This window comes from Jaculus jaculus, chromosome 7 (genome assembly GCF_020740685.1).
Source record: "Jaculus jaculus isolate mJacJac1 chromosome 7, mJacJac1.mat.Y.cur, whole genome shotgun sequence".
Classification (NCBI taxonomy): Eukaryota; Metazoa; Chordata; class Mammalia; order Rodentia; family Dipodidae; genus Jaculus; species Jaculus jaculus.
The window spans coordinates 67354405-67373257 of NC_059108.1; the positions used below are offsets into that span (position 1 = coordinate 67354405).

General features: G+C 41.4%; 1 protein-coding gene and 1 pseudogene across 1 annotated transcript; both read left to right on the top strand.

The window, feature by feature from the left end:
* The first annotated feature begins 5185 nt into the window (after positions 1-5185).
* LOC123462238 (cytochrome c oxidase subunit 7A-related protein, mitochondrial-like) lies at positions 5186-5574 on the top strand. The gene has a single exon (XM_045155244.1). The coding sequence runs from the start codon at positions 5219-5221 to the stop codon at positions 5561-5563; it is 345 nt and encodes a 114-aa protein (XP_045011179.1). The 5' UTR covers positions 5186-5218; the 3' UTR covers positions 5564-5574.
* Positions 5575-12712: 7138 nt separating this feature from the next.
* The window catches only part of LOC101599868, a 93035-nt pseudogene continuing 86894 nt past the window's right edge, over positions 12713-18853 (top strand).

Consider the following 18853-nt stretch of genomic DNA (forward strand, 5'->3'; position numbering starts at 1 on the left):
GCCTCTTAAACTTGTGGACAGGCTCACGCCTGGAGCTTTGGGGAATCCCCCATGTACTAATCAGCCCTCAGGAATGTTGCCCTCTGGTCTTACCATATCTAATCTTTCTCTGTCATGGGTAACATTGCCTCCCGCCAAAATATATATATCTCAGATTCACAGAATAAGAGCTCTTCTGAAAGTTAAGGGAATTAGCTCTCCCAGAGGGAGGCAGGCTCCTTTTGGGAAGAAGCAGTCCAGGTCATTTCTGGATTTCTGGGCATCCATGTGGACCCGCATAGCTTATCTGGCTAGGAAATGAAAAGTTCAGGAAGGAAATTTCCCCTCACTCCCTTTAAGCAGCAAAACTACAAGCCAGCTTTGCAAGTGCTCCAAAGCAGCTTGGGTCAGAGTCAGGTGGCAGACAGACAATGGCCCTTCTGTCCATGCAGGTGCCATGTCTCCACCTCCTCTCCCAGTGGCCCCCAGTGGGCCCACTCCTTCTTCAGCAGCCTCCCAGTGGGCTATCTTCTTCAGAGGCCTCCTGGAAGTCTTCTTGGCCATTACCTCCACGTGTACTAGACCAGACCCCTGGTGAATGCTGGGAGTAAAGCAAGGCTGATCTAAGGTGATACAAGCCCCACCCAGCCACAACAGTGCACCAAAAAGTGGCAAGAAAGAAAAAAAAAAGGTCACATTTAACTGCAGCCTATAAAGAACTAACGTTTTACATAAAAAAAAGTGTCAACTTTGTTACATGATATTATGAATGTAATTACTGAATTTATGTCCTAGGTCAATTTCAACTTTCATAGAGGATTATTAAAAACAACAGAATTCTTTATAAAGTGGTAACTTATAATTTGTCAGGTATTAAAAAGAATTATAATGTACTTAGAAGGAGGAAGCAACTGACCTGACTTCTAGGCCAGCCTGCCTCAAGATAGCAACAATATTTGCCTGAGTTTAATGTCTCATTGGTATTAATGACATAAAATTGTCTTTAGACTACACACTTGTTAGTGAGTAATGGGATTAGTTAATTTGGTGTAGTTTTTCATAATAGCCTTATAAGAAAGGTGGTTAATAATGGGATAAGATAAATTGATTGAAGGAACTGTTAAGAAATTTTTCAATGTTGGGACATAGAATGCTCATTAAAAATGCCTTTTAAGTGGTACTTAGATGAGAATGTTAAAGTATATGAATAAAGATGTATGTATATAAGACAGAATTTTCAGGCTAAACCTAAATGCCATGCCTAAAGTTAGAGATTCTTCAACTGTTTAAGGCTCTTAAGGATACTCTATAAGTTTTATATAGGGACATAGTCTTAATCTGAATTCATTTTATATTAGACACAGGTGATGCCTATGCTAGGTGGGTCACAAAGTCATAAGTACAGATGTAATTGGAGGTTTAACCAGGTTAAACATAGACAAGAGTCTATCACCTTGTGTTTTGCAAATAGGTAAATTTGCTATGTAAAAACAACTTCAGAATAGGATAAGAAATGTCAGGGTGCTTATCTCTCTGCTCTGTAATTACACTTTGTTTTTGCTTGCCATCATATGCTACTGAAAACAGATGGAATCCCCTTTATCTCAGACCCCATGCAAGTTAAAGCCATATGTCCCCCAGATTCTGACTAGAGACAAAATGGCCAATTGTCTCTGATAAAGAAAAAGAAGTACAGCATATAACTGTGGTTCTCTTTAGTTCTTCTCTTTTCAACACCTAAAGTCACATCTGTTAGATAAAGTTTCTTACTAGACAAAATGTTAAATAGGTAAACTGAGTCAAGGTTTTGATCAGGTTACAAACTCCTTACATAAGACAAGCATCAGGCTTATATAATATGTATATCAGGGTAAGGGCCCCTTCACTGAAACACTTAATTGGATTAAATCTAATGTATACCTGATGCCAAGGTTTTAATCAGAGGAGAAACTGAGTCTTATGATAAGGCCTCACTCATTAACAGGTCACTGATTCTAACTTGTTATGATTTAAGGGTTATAAAACTGGCTTTAATACTCTCAGTAAAGTAAATTAGGCTCCTCTTTTCATCAAGGCTTTAGCTATTCTTAAGATAAAGGCTCACACAGAAGTGGTTAATTTCTAAAGGTGAAGTACTCATACGTAAAGACATTGTGACTTTAAAGATAGCTTCTGTCTTATTTATTCTAATTCTATTGAATGGTCATAACTAGGTTTAATCACTTAGGTTTAAGTGATTTAATTTCAATAATGATAACTTTCATCTTCCTGGGATATGTTGGGATAGCTTGCTTAAGCTTTATCAAATTTAAGTCATGGGTAAAACATAAAATTGTTTTATGTTAATACAAGTATCTGTGGTACATAAAATCAATAGCTATCAAGTTTAAGCCAAAATCATGGGTTGTCAAATAATGTTTTTTTTTTTTCTTTCAAAAAGATTTATCAATGGTTATATTAGAATTTAGATAGCTGCTTTGGTTTTAAAAAAAATCAATCTCTGTGGTTCTGTTTCCAGTGTTCTCTGGGTAATTTGTACCAACATAGGTATCTGAACTAATCAAAGATGTTTTCAAACACAGGTGCTAAGACTTTATACTGCCTTATTTGCCCTTTTCTGAAAATTTCTAGGTTAAATGAGTTAGTCTGTAAATCAATTGGTACTGTTTTCAAGACTGGTAGCAGGTTCTGCCAATATTTATAAATATTAGATATTTAAAATATGATATGTGTCTACTTTCTATACCTCATATATAAGGCTTATGCTGCCATAGTACAACCCAAATTTTAAAGATAGGACAAAATGATTTTAAAAGCCCTTGTGCCATTTTTTAAGTCTATTTTAGTAATAAAATGTGCTCTATATGTACATACATCCAGGCTGGTGTAACTTCCTTTCTAAGTGTGTTAATTACCTATGTAGAAGCCAAAAGCCAGTTGGAATAATCAGCACAAGAGGCGCTAATATTTTGGCCTGTGCTCCCAGGTCATGAGGCCACTGGAGATGATGGGACACTTCTACAGTGGCCCCCTGGTAAATCACCTGTCTTCCTGAGCAGGGAGGATATGGAAACCCAAACAAAATTGGTGTACAATCTGAAACAGGAGAGTCACAATTGAGGAGCAATCAGTCTTCCTGACTTCCCAAAGAAGGGAAAACTACTTGGCCTGTATGGCCCTGACTCATCCTAACAGACAGAAGACACCAGTAAGCTATGAGGCTACTCCTAGGTCCCTAAAATCTCTTTGGAGAGCCATTAATGACCTCCAAAATTAATCCTTAATTAAATTTGGCTATCTGCATGGTCTTAAACACTCAGAGAGAAATGTATAGCCAAAGATTAAAAAATGCCTTACATATATAAATGGCCTATTAAGTAACACAACAGGGGAAACAAGAGGGGAAACAAACATTAAGACATCTTTTCCCCATAGTTTTAATTCTATAATAATAAAAAAACAAATAGAGATATTCAAAGGGTTATTTTCAAATCTAAAATGTGTAAATATGTAAAAATATAAATAATCAGGGAGACTGGGTGCCATGAGACACTGGAACCCCAGTGGAAGGGACCCTACATCTTCATCCTGACCACACCTACTGCTGTGAAAATGGACAGAATTGCCTCTTGGATTCATCACACCCACCCACATCTGACTGGCAGACCCACTGACTGAACCTGAGGACTATCTGCCACAATGAAAACACAGCACCCCACTCAATCTTCAATTCCTGATCCTGACTGTGCTCCTAAATGTACATATTGTGGCAGCTAATCCCCACTAAGTTTATAATCTGACCTGGATAATAGCCAACACTACCATGGGGGAAATTGCTTACTCCAAGTCACATCTTGCCCCACGGGAAACCTGGTTTCTTGATTTGATCTTCGACCCCCATCAACTAGTAGGTGACTCATGGGACTCTGGCAAATCAGGAAATTTCTTATTTTATGTATGCCCTGGGCACTCAGGGAAAGAAAGAATCAAAGGGGGCTGTGGGGGACCTAAAGCCTTCTACTGTGCTGGCTGACAATGTGTGTCTACCAGAAGGGCATATTGAAACCCACCTACTAAGGGGGACTATATGTGGCCTTAGGAAAAAAAAAGTTTTTATATCAACCATTCAGGTATAATTAGAGACTCAATGGTGAAGGTACAAGAAAATTTGGGAAAAAAAAAAGCTGATACAGGATGGTTTAAATCATGGTTCAATCACCCCCCCCCCCGGTTCACTACCTTGATATTCACCCTCCTAGGACCCCTACTCATCCTACTACTGTTGCTTACTTTCAGCCCCTGTATTTTAAATAAGCTGGTACAGTTTATGAAACAACGGCTAGGCACCATCCAATTGATGGTACAAAGAAATCACTCCTACCAAGCAGTGACAACCAACTTAGATAAGGAAATATTTAAACACTCAAATAGGGACCTTAGATAGACTCACCAATATACATAGAGAGGGGAAAATGAGAGATCAAAAAGAAATAATGCATAAATAATTAGACAATGGCACTGCCATTGTAGGACAAATCATTGTGAACAAAAAGAGGAGCCCAGGCTCAGCTCAGATAAGGAACTAGCTAACTAAAGCGCTGACCTTTGCTTCTGTAATTCATGCGTGCTTGCTCAACAGGACATTCCAGAAATACTTAACTGTGGGGGCCTCCAGCCTCTTGCAAAAGGTAGCTTCTGCAAGCAGTTTGCTGACCAGAGATAAGCAACTAGAAATGTTCCCATTCATGCCTTCTTGGAACCAATCATTTTAAAAGATGCAATGTGATGTAACTCCCTTACCCCCTTCCTGCTCTTTTTCCTTTATAAACCCCTACTTTTAGAAGGTTGGGGCTCTCCCACTCCTGCTGCATTGGTCTGTGTGGATAGAGACCCTGCTTAAGCTTGACATTAAAAGAAATCTGGCCAGTAAGGTAAAAAGGAGACATAAAGGGTAGAGAAAGGAAGGGAGGATACTTAATAGGTTGATATTGTATATATGTAATTACAATGATTGTAATGGGGAGGTAATATGATGGAGAATGGAATTTCAAATGGGAAAGTGTGGGGGTGGGAAGGGAGGGAATTACCATGGAATATATTTTATAATCATGGAAAAGGTTAATAAAAATTAAAAATAAATAAAAAGAAAAATAAAAGAAAGAAATCTGTTGCCTTTTGTCGCCAGAAGGAGCACGTGGGTCCTTTCTCTGCTGCTGTCGCGCGGGCGAGCGGGGCCAACATGTACTACAAATTCAGCGGCTTCACGCAGAAGCTGGCCGGAGCATGGGCTTCCAAAGCCTACAGCCCGCAGGGTTTAAAGCCCATGGTCTCCACAGAAGCACCGCCCATCATATTTGCGACGCCAACTAAGTTGACCTCCAGTTTGACTCCATATGACTATGCCGGGAAGAACAAAGTCCCAGAGCTGCGGAAGTTCTTCCAGAAATCGGACGGTGTGCCCATCCACCTGAAACGAGGCTTGCCTGACCAGATGCTTTACCGGACCACCATGGCGCTGACTCTGGGCGGGACCATCTACTGCCTGGTCGCCCTCTACATGGCCTCCCAGCCCAGAAACAAATGAGCCCGACTGCAAAGGACTGCTTTGTGTTTTGACTTGCACACTTTGAACATTCAGTTTTCATTGTTTCTGGTTTTTGTTTGTTTGTTTCCACTTGGATGGTCTACTCAACATTCTTACAAAACAAAGGAAATGAAATGATGACAGTATTTTGGTTTGAGTATGAAATGCATATGGCCTGTCAGGTGTTAGAGCTCAGTTGACAGTTAAACTGTTGTATAAAGAAACGGTGCCAGGCTCTGTGCTGGGCTCTGATTTCCCTGGAGGCTCAGGATGGAGGTTGCTCACAGGCTCATCCATGCCGGCCTGTGCTCAGGTCCTCAGGGACGTGAAATTGTGTTTGTAAGTACAGATGCCTTTCTGGATTTGGATGGGATTGAGGAAGCAAGATAAAAGCCAAGGCCAGGCATGTGAGATGAGAAGTTTGAGTTGGGGGTTTTCCATCTTGCAGTAACGTGACAGAAGGAATTCTTTGCAGCTTACCTCTCTTCACTGAGCAGTTTGATTCAAAGGGTTATTTGCCTCACCACAGATCTTGGGTGAAATGTATGTAATGGCCATGCGTTTTCTGTCATGGGAACACAGAAACATCTGTTTAGTGCTGCTGTCTGTTTTGTTAACACAAGTCTCCTTTACCTTGTAAAAATGTTACAATTTTAAATTATGACTTACTTGGTTGTGGAATAAATAATGAATAAAAATTAAAAAAAAAAAAAAGAAATCTGTCGCTTTTACATTCGAGTGCCTCAGCTTCTCTGGCAGTCCTCTGGGTGACTCCTGGGTGCCTGGGGGTCTTGGCTCCTGGTCAGGGGTCTTGGCACAACATCAAGACTCTCAGAGTCTTTACAAAAGTGACGCTAGGTATTGGGTTTGCCTGCTATGAGAGTATTCAAGTAGGCTGAGTGGAACAAAATACAGATAGATTCTAAAATTTAAGTAAACAATATAAACTTTCAATGAAAAACAGCACAGAGTATTTATACAAGAGTAGGTATTATGACAACCAGATCCTGTATCAACAAGGAGGTTAAGATTCTGATCTGTTGAGGGTTCCTCTTCAGCTTGTGACCAAGTGAGACCCTTCCCTAATGCATAACAGAAGAGGAAACAAAGCCACTATAAATCAAGAAGCAACACATAAGAAGCCCCAAGTAGAGCTTATTTAAGAATGGAAAATCTGACCATCCATCAGATTTAACATAATTTATCCTGATCTGGAAGGTGCAATTAGCAATTCTGGATCAGGGTTTATTAGGCAGGTACTGACCTGGTGTAATCCCAGTTATCTTTTGGGATGATTTTGGTCCCAGTTATGCAGCGCTCCTGCTTGGGTCCCTCTTTGGTGCACTGTGGGTTCAAGGAGGCTGACTGGGTTGCTGGACTGCTGCTCTGTTTGCCAGAGCTGGGCACTGGTGGTGGGGGATGGGAGGCTGTCAATGGTAGCTCTAGTTCTCTTGCTAGTCCACGTGATTCTCTACTTCGTGATCTGCTCCTCCGTTGTCACTGCTGTTCTCCCTTCACCTTTCTTGAGTTTGTGAAGAGCTCTGGTGCGAGTGGAAAATCCCCTCATCTGGCTTTTCCTGTGGCTCAAGCCGAGCCTGGCCACTGGCCCCTCGGACCTGGTGCCACCACTGCTGGAGCCACTTCTGCCTGCCTGTGTGGACTCTGAATGCTTTGGATCTCTCCTACTTCTCTGCTGCCATTTTAATTTCTTATACACCTCACTTTTTAGTAAAAGTGTGTATTTTGCTGCTTATTTATTTTTGGCTTTTTCTCCCCTAGGCTGCTTTGGCGTGGTTCCTATGCTGCCATCTTATGATTAAAAGTTTTGAGATATACCTTTCTTTTGGGCTATATTTTTCTATTGAATGTTTAAGACCAAGTAGGTGAACAAAGTTTAATTTTTTATTGTAATTTTGAAGGTCAGTTGTGGCTCTTTAAGGAAGACTTTTAGGGCCTTGAGAGGAGCTTTTGGCTCTCTCAGCATTTGTTCCATCTGCTGGGATGAGTCAGAACTGTGCTGATCATGTGGCTTCCCTTCCCTTGGAAGCATTAAGGGATTTTCCCTCTGTTTTGGCTCTCTTTCTGTAGAGTGGGTAGATTGGAAGCCATATTATTTTGGGTCTCCATGTCTTCTCTAATCAAGAGGGTAGGTGACTTACCAAGATCTTTAGGATCCTCTAGTAAAAGAAGTATCCCATCATCTCTTGAGATCTTTTGACCTGGAGGGACTGGGAACAAAATGTTGGATACCCCATTAACCCCAAAGTCCTCATTGGTTCTGATATGACTGCTACATCTGCTTGTTAAGCACCCAGGAGGAAAATGGGAATATAGAGTATGTCTGTATCTTTTGTTTTTAACAAAATAGATCTAGTTAAAATATGGTATTAAAAAACAATAGCCAGCCATAGTGGTGCATGCCTTTAATCCCAGCACCTGGGAGGCAGAGATAGAAGGATTACCATGAGTTCAAGGACAGCCCAAAACTGCATAGTGAATTCCAGGTCAGCTTGGAATAGAATGAAACCCTCAAAACAAACAAACAACCTTGACATTTTGTTGTAACATTTAGTTTGTATTGTCTGATGACATGGTAAGCCATATCTGAAAGGTAAGAAACATATTATTTAATATTTGTAAGCACAGATGAAACATAATTATGACTTTCATTTAGTTTTACTGACCTGGTGAGAACCATCAGTTTTGTTTTTACATTGGAGGATTTGAGCTTGATTATAGGACAAATAACAATGGTTTTTGTCATTTATAGTAAACTTTTACCAGCATAATTTTTTAAACTATTTTATATTGTTCTATCAACAAACTCAAATCAAGCAATCTTTCAGAAATTAAATTATTGTAATAAGCATCAAACCCATGTAAATTTTGACCTTTTAACTGAGTCTAAAAGGCATTCTAAAATCAGAGTTGAATCTTGGAATTTTTTGTAATTAAAAACCTCTGACTATTGTTTTAGCAGATATAAACAAGCACTTCTGGTTTTAAAGTTGAAAGCCTAGAAGTCTGTCTTTAGTAACTTTAAATATATCTATGTCCCTGTGTACATTTTAGTGGCTTTAATCTTTTTGTCTAAATTAGATTAGACATCAATTTAATCCTGATAGAGAAATCTGTAACAATCAATCTGATGCACCTTGTTTAGGGTTATCTTGATTAATATAAGGATTTTTAAAAAATATTTTACTTTTATTCATTTATTTGAGAGAAAGAGAAAAAGATGGAGAGAGAGAGAGAAAGAGAGAGAGAGAGAGAGAGAGAGGGAATTAATGGACATGCCAGGGCCTCCAGCCACTGCAAATAAACTCTAGATACATGCACCACCTTGTGCAGCTGGCTTTCGTGAGTCCTAGGGAAATCGAACCTGGGTCCTTAGGCTTTGCAATCAAGAACCTTAACAGTCTCCAGCTGCTAACATCTCTCCAGCCTCCACATTAACCAATTTTATGTCTCATTATTCTTATTACCCATGACTATTAAGTGAAATTCTAACCAGATATCTGATAGTTTATGCTTAAATTACATTGCTTGTAAATAACCACTTTTAGCATTACAACTCGTTTTGGCCCAAGAATTGTGAATGAAGCTCCTGGAAAGTTGAGAAAGCACAGTTTGCATAGCTATCATAATATGGGGAGACTTTCTTATTTCCCTAAGAACAAAAGCTACATTGAATAAAGTTAGATTATATCTTTTATAAAACTTGAGTTATAAACACAACAATTTAGTAGAACATTTAGTTTTATAAAAGAAAAATCAAAAAAAGAATTAAATGAAACAATAAAAAAAGAAAAATCAGTTAGTTAATAAATAAATATTAATACTCTTAAGATTCAGTTATTTGTAGCTAAAACTTTAACATAGAAGCATTACCAACTTAGTTAAGCATTTGAAGCCTTTTTATAACTGTCACCATGAGAAATCAATATCAGTGAATAAAATTTTAGAATTAATACCCTGTTGACTTGAGACTTTAAAAAAATAACCCTATGAAATACATTTTAAAAGCATGGATTTGTAAAAGTAAGTAAAACTTGATAACTGCCCTGGAAATGGTTTTATTTGTAATGACAAATCTGAAGTACATTTATGACATAACAAAGATTATCTGTTCATAGTGATCTTACACAAGAGAGAAATTGAAAGAGAATCAAAATTATATGCTGCTTGTCATTGTCCCTTTCCTTGTCCAGAGGCAATAGGCCAAGGTGTCCTGGATCTGATTTGGGGGTGGGGGGCAACCCATTTCCCAGAATCCACCTTACCATATTTTAAATAGCACATCACAATTAATATAATTTACATTACAGTGAAGTAGAAACAATCATTAACAAGTATCTCTAAACATTGAGCAAACCTACCAGTCCCTAGCTGTCTGGCTTTTAGCCTTTACCTGGAAGACTTTAAGATCCAACTTAGTTTTTGAGCCTGTATGTCTGGCTGTGGCATGGGGCTTCTCTGTCACCATCCTGTTGTTTGCTATCTAGCATGGGTTACAGCCTTGTGTTTGTGCATCACACACATAGCACATCCCCATATGCAGAGCCTGCTACAGATTAGCACTGCTCATTAGTATTTGAACTTTAGGTTAATGTTCAATCTCACATCCATGTACAATCATTTAGAGTTTAAAATAGGTATGTTTTAGTCATTTCATTAACTTTTGTTGTTTCATCTAAATGGGGTCAGTCTTATCTTGGCTAAGAGAATCTGGTGAGTGGGGCAAGCTGAGCAGAGATGACAGGCATGTACAGCAAAAAATGTTTGAATATGGGGAATTTTGAACCATTTGCCAGTGCTGTGGCAAAAGTGTATTTAAGCCAGTAAGAATTTTGAAATCCAAAGATATGGATATGTTATCTAATTTATATTGAGGCCATGCCATGCTGTAATAAAAAATTAAATAGCGAGGTTTGATACCATCCTGGAGCCTTAATTTCTTTATGTTTTGAAGTAGACAAGCCGGGGGGGGGGGGTGATAAGGTACGGTTTTGGAAGTCTTATTTCCCATCTCAGAAGAAAGGTAGAAGGAAAGAGTGTAGGAGGAGACTCTCTAAGAGAAGGAGAAAAGTAAGGCATGCTCCTGAAGGAGTAATTGTTAGTTGGGAAACATGAGATCTCAGGAGGAGGAAAGATAAATATGAAGTTTCTTTTTCCTTTTTCTTTTTTCTCTGTCTCTTTCTCTCTTTTTCAGTGTCCACAGCTGTGGCACTGGTGGTGGCAGTGATGCCAGGGCAGAGGGGAAAGGGTGCATAGACTTGAGCGGCTTGGGAGGTTAAGCCTGAATCCTGATGAAAATGTAGTTACAGTGGTTCTGTGGTACTTATGCTGGAGGCAGTCAGGAGCTCAGGGCTGAGGCCAGTGGCAGTGGACAGAGAAGCTGTGGCAGGTAGTCCAGGTATTGAGAGTGGCTGAGGAAACCCAGAAGAGAGGAGGATAAAAAAAAAAAAAAGGAAGTAAGGAAGGGGCAAGTTGGTCCCTCTTTGAGTGTGGCTGAGTGAGTTTGGCAGTGGGAGGAGAGACAGAAGTCTCTGCCTTCTCTCTGAGTGGAGGGAGTTTTGGGGGAAAAGGAGAAAGGAGAGTGTCCCTGGGTGGGAAAACTGAGCCAAAAGGCATCCCCTAGGGTTCAGTGAACTGGAGAGATGTCAGAGACCATGACCTGGCTACCCTGGGACAAAAGAAAAAGAGAACTATCAGCCCTCATGCGGCTCCTCCCCCAAGAACAAACAGCTGCTCAGAGAAATGTTACAAGATGTTACAATCCGAGAGAAGCCACAGGATGCTCCAGAAGATTACGGCCAGGTGGCCTTATCTCCTCTTTTCCTTGTGTCCCCTACTTGATCCCCCTGCTTGCTGGTTGCTTATAAAAGAGCTAAAAAATCCAACATTAAATGAGACCTTGACAAATCCTCTGCTTGGTCTCCTCCTTCTTTCCCGCCCGTTCTTCCAGGTTGCAGCCCTCCTCGACCACCCCATGTTAGATTGGTCCCAGGGGTCGGGGGCAATTGGCGCCCAATTAGGGCTCGAGGCATGGGTCTCAACCGGACGACAGACTGCATTGGAAATCTCTTCGGGATGCCGAGAGAATTTTGAAGAGTGCCCGCCATTTCATCGCTTGCGATTTTGGCTACAGCTCACTGTAAGTCAGGATCCTTATTCTTCATTCTCGTCCGATTTTTAGAATGGGCCAAAAGCTTACTAAGGAAGCTCTCTTTCTTAAAGATTTAAAGAGCTCCCTCAGGGAAAGAGGGGTAAGAGTTAAGAAAAAGGACCTTATTAAATTCTTTATCTTTATTGACAAGGTCTGCCCAAGGTTTATTATTTCTGGTCCCAATATCCACCCTGGAAAATGGCAAAAGGTCGGCAAAGATTTAAATCGCCGCCTCCAAGAAAAGGGGCCCAATTCTGTCCCCTCCACAGTCTTTTCTTTCTGGGGACTAATAAGAGACATAGTGGAGGAAGCACACTCAGACCCCGATAAACAACAACTCCTTTCTGTCGCAGAATACTGCCTCCGCCCTCTTTCATGTAGCACTTCTTTAGTTTCACTCTCCTCTCCTGAAAAATCCCCTTGCCGGTCGGTCATTATTGATATAGGTTCTAACTCCAATAACTCTGGTGCTCCCCAAGCAATAAAAAGGTTGTATCCGCCCTTGCCCGAGCCCACCCCCCCCCCCGAGACTTCTTCTCAATGTGCACCCCTCATTAACCCATTGTTTTCAAAAAATTGCGATCCCGAGCACCTTGATCCGGGTGACACTGCCTTCCTTGAGGAGGAGGCTGCTAAGTACCACAATCCTGATTGGCCTCCCGCTGCATCGGCCCCCCCTTTCAGACTGCCCCCTTACCCCTCCCAGCTTTGTGCACCCACTCTATTACCCACACTGCTACCTCCAGGGGTTCACCCCTCTACCCTTACTGGCACCAAAGAATGTCTCACTAAACAGATAGCTGAGTTAGCTTAAGCTTCAAAAAGAGTTTGCTCAATTATCTACAGATTTAAGCTCTTTACAAGCTTCAATTAAGGAGACGATACTTAAACTCCCAAGTTTAACCATGACAAGGACCACTAAAAAGACTCCCGCCCCGTGGCGTTCCCTGGCTTTTCCGGTGATTACATGATCCACCGCCATGCCCCAAATTTCTTCTTCAGATGCCCCATTAGAAGATCATGATTCTCCTCTGGCCTCTGATAACGAGGATGAAACCTCTGAGGCAGAGGAAGGCCCCGACGACCCTTTAGTCCCCCCCATTAGAATCCTCACTGCTGCTCCAGGTGCTCAGGCCCCGGAGACTCACTATCACCCCCTGCGGTTTAAGAAAACAAAAGAATTTCACTCTGCAGTACAGGCATATGGTCCAACAGCCCCCTTTACTCTCTCCCTCCTTGAGGACCTCTGGGGGGGGGGTCATTTAACCCCTGGAGAATGGACCCAAGTTGTCCAATCGGTTCTAACCCGGGGTCAATTTCTATCCTGGAAGGCGGACTTTTTGGGCAGATGACAATCAATTGCTATGGTTAATTTAAGAGACCCCAATTTGCCCACTGCGAATTGGACCCTTGATAAATTGGCAGGTCAAGGTAGATATGCCACTGAGGCACGTCAGTAGGGCTTTCCTCCCAGCCTCCTGGCACAGACAGCCAATGCAGCTCTTGCTGCCTGGCGGATGATCCCTACACAGGGCTCGGTTACCTCCCCTTTGTCAAAAATTACTCAGGGTACCCAAGAGGATTATACTGATTTTGTGGGCAGGCTCACTGAAGCAGCTGTTTGTTCTTGGGGGAGGAGCTGCATGAGGGCTGCTAGTTCTCTTTTTCTTTTGTCCCAGGGAAGCCAGGTCATGGTCTCTGACAGAGAGAGAGAGAGAGAGAGAGAAAGAGAGAGAGAGTGTGTGTTCTAAGGTGTTGAGAGTGCATCTTTCTTAGACCTGATGTATCAGTATGGTTTAGACAGGAGAAAGGGAGGGAGTATACCACCTAAGAATGAGAGGAGGCCAACCCATGAAGTGAGAGACACTCTCTGAGGGAGAAAGAGTGAGGGAAGGTTTAGAGGAGGGAGAGAAGGGAGAGAGGAAGAGAGAGATAGAGGGAGAGTACTTCTGAGAGCAAGCTAATTTTTGTAAGACACTTGCCAAGTGTAGAGTATGTGGGTAGAGGGAGCCAAATCATAGTGAGTGAGGGAACACACAACTAGAAGATAGTCCAAGACTGTCAGAGGCTCCGTCAGCTCAGTGGCCTGGTTGGGGGGAAGAAGGTCTGGCTGCCCAAGAGGGCAATCAGGAGCCTCCTATCTGAGTCACAACACCAGATTTAAGATTCGTGAATGACCAAAGATCACACAGGACCACTCTGAGGCAAGAAAAATGTGTTTATTGGGGGCAATGCTGGCAGGCTGTCTCACAGGAGGAGAGCGAGAGAATAGGAGGTATGACTCTGGATAGTTTGGGTGTTTATAGAGTTTTCCTTTTGGGAGGATGATGCAGAAGACAAAAGGCTGGGGGATTCAGGGGAGAGCAGGGGCCAAATGGAGAAGAGGGACAGAGATTAAATGGAGGAGGTAATCAATCTGAGGGACAGACACCAAGCAGAAGTTGCCATCAGGAGAGGAGCCAAGCTGTCTCTAAGATAAGATCAGCAGGAAACTATGGCCAAGGGCATTGGTCATGGGAGTAAGGGTTAGGCAATATGAGCATCTAAAGTTGCATCAGTCAGGCTGCTGTAGTTCTTGTTCTTCATTTCCACTACATCTTGGGACTCTTGTCCTACTTAACAAAAAGTTATTTTTAATTACAGCTGACTTTCTGAGTTTCCTCCTATTGTTGCCCAAGGCCTAGCCCATAACAGTAAAGATTTTATAACTCCTTTCCATCCATTGCCAGTGTGAAGAAACAGATTGAGGTCTGGATTGATGGCTTAGCAGTTAAGGTGTTTGCCTGCAAAGCAAAAGCACTCAGGTTCAAGTCTCCAGGACCCATGTTAGCAAGATGCACAAGGGGGCACATGCATCTCTAATTCATTTGCAGTGGCTGGAGGCCCTGGCATGCCCATTCTCTCTCTCCCTCTTTCTCTGTCAAAAAAATAGAATATTAAAAAAGAAACAGATTGAGTTAACATCCATTTTCCAAGTTATTATGGGTTCTTACTTTTAATAGGGATGATATCTGGCTCAAAGATCAACAAGACTGACCCAACTTTATTAACTTAAAAAAAACCAAAAAACATTTTCTTCTTATCACAGGCCTGGTCCCAGATACCTCTAAGTTAAAGGATATTGAACTAGTTAAAATTGCATTATTAGAGAGTATTGTTATTAGGGAATATTAAACTCCCATAACCAAAATTCAAGTTTTATCAAATCCAATTTTACTCTTAGATACTGCTATACTTCTATTGATGTTTACAAAAGTTATTTACAAACAGAACTTTGGATGTTTTTATTTATTTTGTTTTGAGAGAGAGAGAGAGAGAGAGAGAAAGAAAGAATGGGAGTTCCAGGACCTTCAGCAGCATGCACTCCCTTCTATGCACATGTGGCATTGCATGCTTGTATCACTGTGCATCTGGCTATGTGGGACCTGGAGATTTGAACATGAGTTCCTAGGCTTCACAGGCAAGTTCCTTAACCACTGAGAAATCTCTCCAGTCTAGATGTATGTTTTTATAATTAATCTATTATTGTATGATTTTTTTTGTTCATAACAAGATTTCTTCCTTCTAAAATATCTTTGTCAACAGACACCTTCACTAAGCTCCATTTAGAGTTTTGAATGTTAAACTTGTGTGTTTTTCCAATGAACAAACTGACTGTTTGATATAATACACAAATATCCCTCCATATATATATTTTATTTTTGTCTCATTCCTGTTAGACATTTCCACTTAATAGGGATATTCATTTCAACAGATATTACTAGGCCCGATGATACAAAGCTCATAATTTTATGGTTATGTAAAACTTGACAAAAGTAATCAAGCATTTATTCTTTTTATGTTTGTTGTTGTTGTTGTTTATTTACTTGAGAGTTACAGGCAGACAGAGAAAGAGGCAGAGAATGGGCACACCAGGGCCTCTGCAAATGAACTCCAGATGCATGCGCCCCCTTGTGCAACTTGGTTACGTGGATCCTGGAGAATCAAGCCTTGAACCTGGGTCCTTGGGCTTCACATGCAAGTGCTTAACCACTAAGACTTTAGTCTTTTTAGTTTGATATCCGGTTATATCTATAAAACTTTAGCCTGTACCAAGTAAGTAAAGTACTTTTATTTATTAATCTCTTAATTTTAATCAACTTTCTGTATCTAAGTTAATGTCTATTTTCCATAGACAAAACTTGTTTCTCTTACCTGTAATTGTCATTTTTAACCTTGGATATAATATTTGTCTTTGTCACCTGTGAATATCACATCACATACAGAAAGGCTATATAAGGTAATAGCAGGTTATAGGGGCTAATAGACAATAAAATGCAGGGAATTACTTTCTTGCTTGTTCTGATAAGCATCATTTTCCTAGAGACTGTGGTCTCCATGCCTGTACAGTATACAAAAGCAGAGCTGAAACTGAAGTTCCTAAGCGCTACCCATGTATTATTAGAACTTCATCTGCAGCAGTCAAAGGAGAATTAATTGCTGACTCTCCAGAGCCAAGTAATCTTGGGCCATATTCACCCCATAGAATAGTCAATTTACTGTCTTTCTGGATGTAACCTGGCATCTCTGTGACAAATTGAGGTATCTGTTGCTCTGGGTTATAATTTTCATAGTTTTTTTTTTTTTTTTAACTCACAAAACTAGTTAGGATCTTTTGGTCCCTTTTAAACAGTTTAATAGCAAATAAACAAAGTACCATTCTTGGCAGATCCAAGATGTGTCTGTGCAATTAATGGTTTTATGTTCCATCAGGACAAAAAGAAATGACACTAAAAGGAAAGAGAATCTCTTAAACACATATTTCCTAGCTGTAAATTTTGTAACACTTACCCTTCTCTAATCAACATTAGTGTGGCTGATGTTTGATAGCATTTTATTTTCCTCTCAAGTCTTCTGAAGATCCTTTTTTTTTTTCCAAGGTAGGGTCTCACTCTAGCCCAGGCTGACCTGGAATTCACTATAGAGTCTCAGGGTGGCCTCGATTCCTCCTACCTCTGCCTCCCGAGTGCTGGGATCAAAGGCATGCACCACCATGCCCGACTGAAGATCCATTTCTGTTTTATTCAGTGGGTTCATGAATGCATCAGACAGTCTCTATGGGGGAACAATGTCTTAGAATACTCCTTACCACCTTAACATAAGACTTTATATAACTGAAGGATTTATGAACCATTGACTGCCACAAAAAATTCTCTTGGGCCATAAAACTTACAGGCTCAAAGACAGCATATTGAAAGCTGGAGTTATCAGGCCACCTGGGGAACAGCCTTGATCCCTTCTCAGCAGAAAATTATTAAACAAAAGGAAAAGGCTTTATCTTCCCTTTATCCACTCCCAAGGAAGAGTGAACAGCCAGAAGTTTAATTTTATCTCCCTTCCCTCCCATCTCTGAACTTCTCTGGCAACCCAGAAACTTCAATGACCTCCCCTACCCAACAGCCCTAGTTTTTAACTTTTTGTGACGGACCCCCAGCCACTGGGGAGCACAGTGAGATAGTATATCTCCCCCCTCAGTGAGACCTGCACTGTAGTCTGTCTCCTTCTCCCAGCCTCCCCATTTTCCATTTGTACAGGACAAGGGAGACAAAAGGAACTGAAACAGCTACAGCAAATTCATTCTTAATTTCTATAATAAGTTCCCTTTTGGTTTGTAAGGAAACCCATGACAGCTTAAGACCAGCGCCAGCACCAAACATTTTCATGTCAACTCCCAGAGCTGGGGAAACAGCAAGGACCAGGGGCTCAGCAACACAAGCTGTGCCAAAGCCAGTCTCCCCAACCCCTTCCCAAGAGACTCAAGCACAGGCTCCCAGATCCACCAGGGCTCAGCCTGGAATCTCATGTATTTTCCAGGCTCTCTGCTCAGGGAGCAGAGACCTTGGGCAAAATCATTCACAGCCTCAGACACATATACACATTAGGAAGCATCACAGTGCCTCCCCTCTTACCCATATACTCAGGGTTCCAGAACTCTCATACACACACACACACACACACACACACACACACACACTAAGGGGCATCACAGTGCCTCCCCCTTCTTGTGCTCTCCTCCTGGTTTCAGTAACACATGACAGACAAGGGTTAGGGGTTCAATGGAAAGAAGCCATTCAGATGTCCACCTGGCCAAGTTCCAGAGGAACTTCATCAGTGCTTGGCCCTAGCAGATTCAGCTTGTGACTTGCAATTGGATACTATTCCAATCCTTCCATGGTACCACAGACTGAACACACTCAAATCTTGTGACCTTAACAGGAATCTTAGGAATGCCCAGCCTTAAGACTACAAATTTCAACTCAAAGGGCCTGTTCACTCACACATTCACAGAGGTTAAATTAGTTTCCTTGCCCATTATAGGGATTCTCTGGCTATTGCCTCTTAGTGGCCCCCTGTTGGGCCCCCATAAATCCTTAATCTTTAGTTCTGAACACTCATGGAACAACCCTTTCTTCTCCAAACACATATGAGCTGTCAGCCTCTGTTTTAACCCTATGCACACATGATATCTACTTGGAATGGCCTTAGAGCTGATCAATCTGTATTTCAATATGTTTTCTCATCCCCCAGGGACCTACCTCAGCCATTTGTCTGGTGGCTCTGTCCCTCTTCTCTTCCAAATCTGGTCGGGGACTCAGGCATCATGGGAGGGCAGAGCTCCAATCCGAGTTTGGACCCTGAAAACTATCAGGGAGCACATGTTCCAAATCACTTGAAGATTCCATTCCCCCACAACCACTCTGCTGCTGTGGAAGTGGCTCAAAGGGCTAGGAGTTTGTGTGCAAGACTCCCATGATTCAGTTTTCTAGTCAACACACCATCTATGTTATAGGAAATAATTGAGTCAGTGAGTAAACTCAGAAATCCACTTGAAAGGAGGAAGAGAGCCTTTATTCATGTGCAGACCATTGCTAGCTAATGTCAGAACAACAGAGGCCCTGAACTCAAATTGTGCTGGACTTGTATACCTTTACAATCCTTTGTCTGAATACTCCCATTCTTGGAGAGGGAAGAAATTTATATTCATGAGTGTAGGGTTCTGTCAGATAAGATTAAGTATAGGTAGCTGTCTCCTGAGGTAAGATTTGGACATATTGTCCAAGGGAGTCAGGTTCAGAGTTGTA

Bases quoted from the DNA above. Each gene is read 5' to 3' on its own strand.
- LOC123462238 (XM_045155244.1), top strand. From the start codon at position 5,219: ATGTACTACAAATTCAGCGGCTTCACGCAGAAGCTGGCCGGAGCATGG.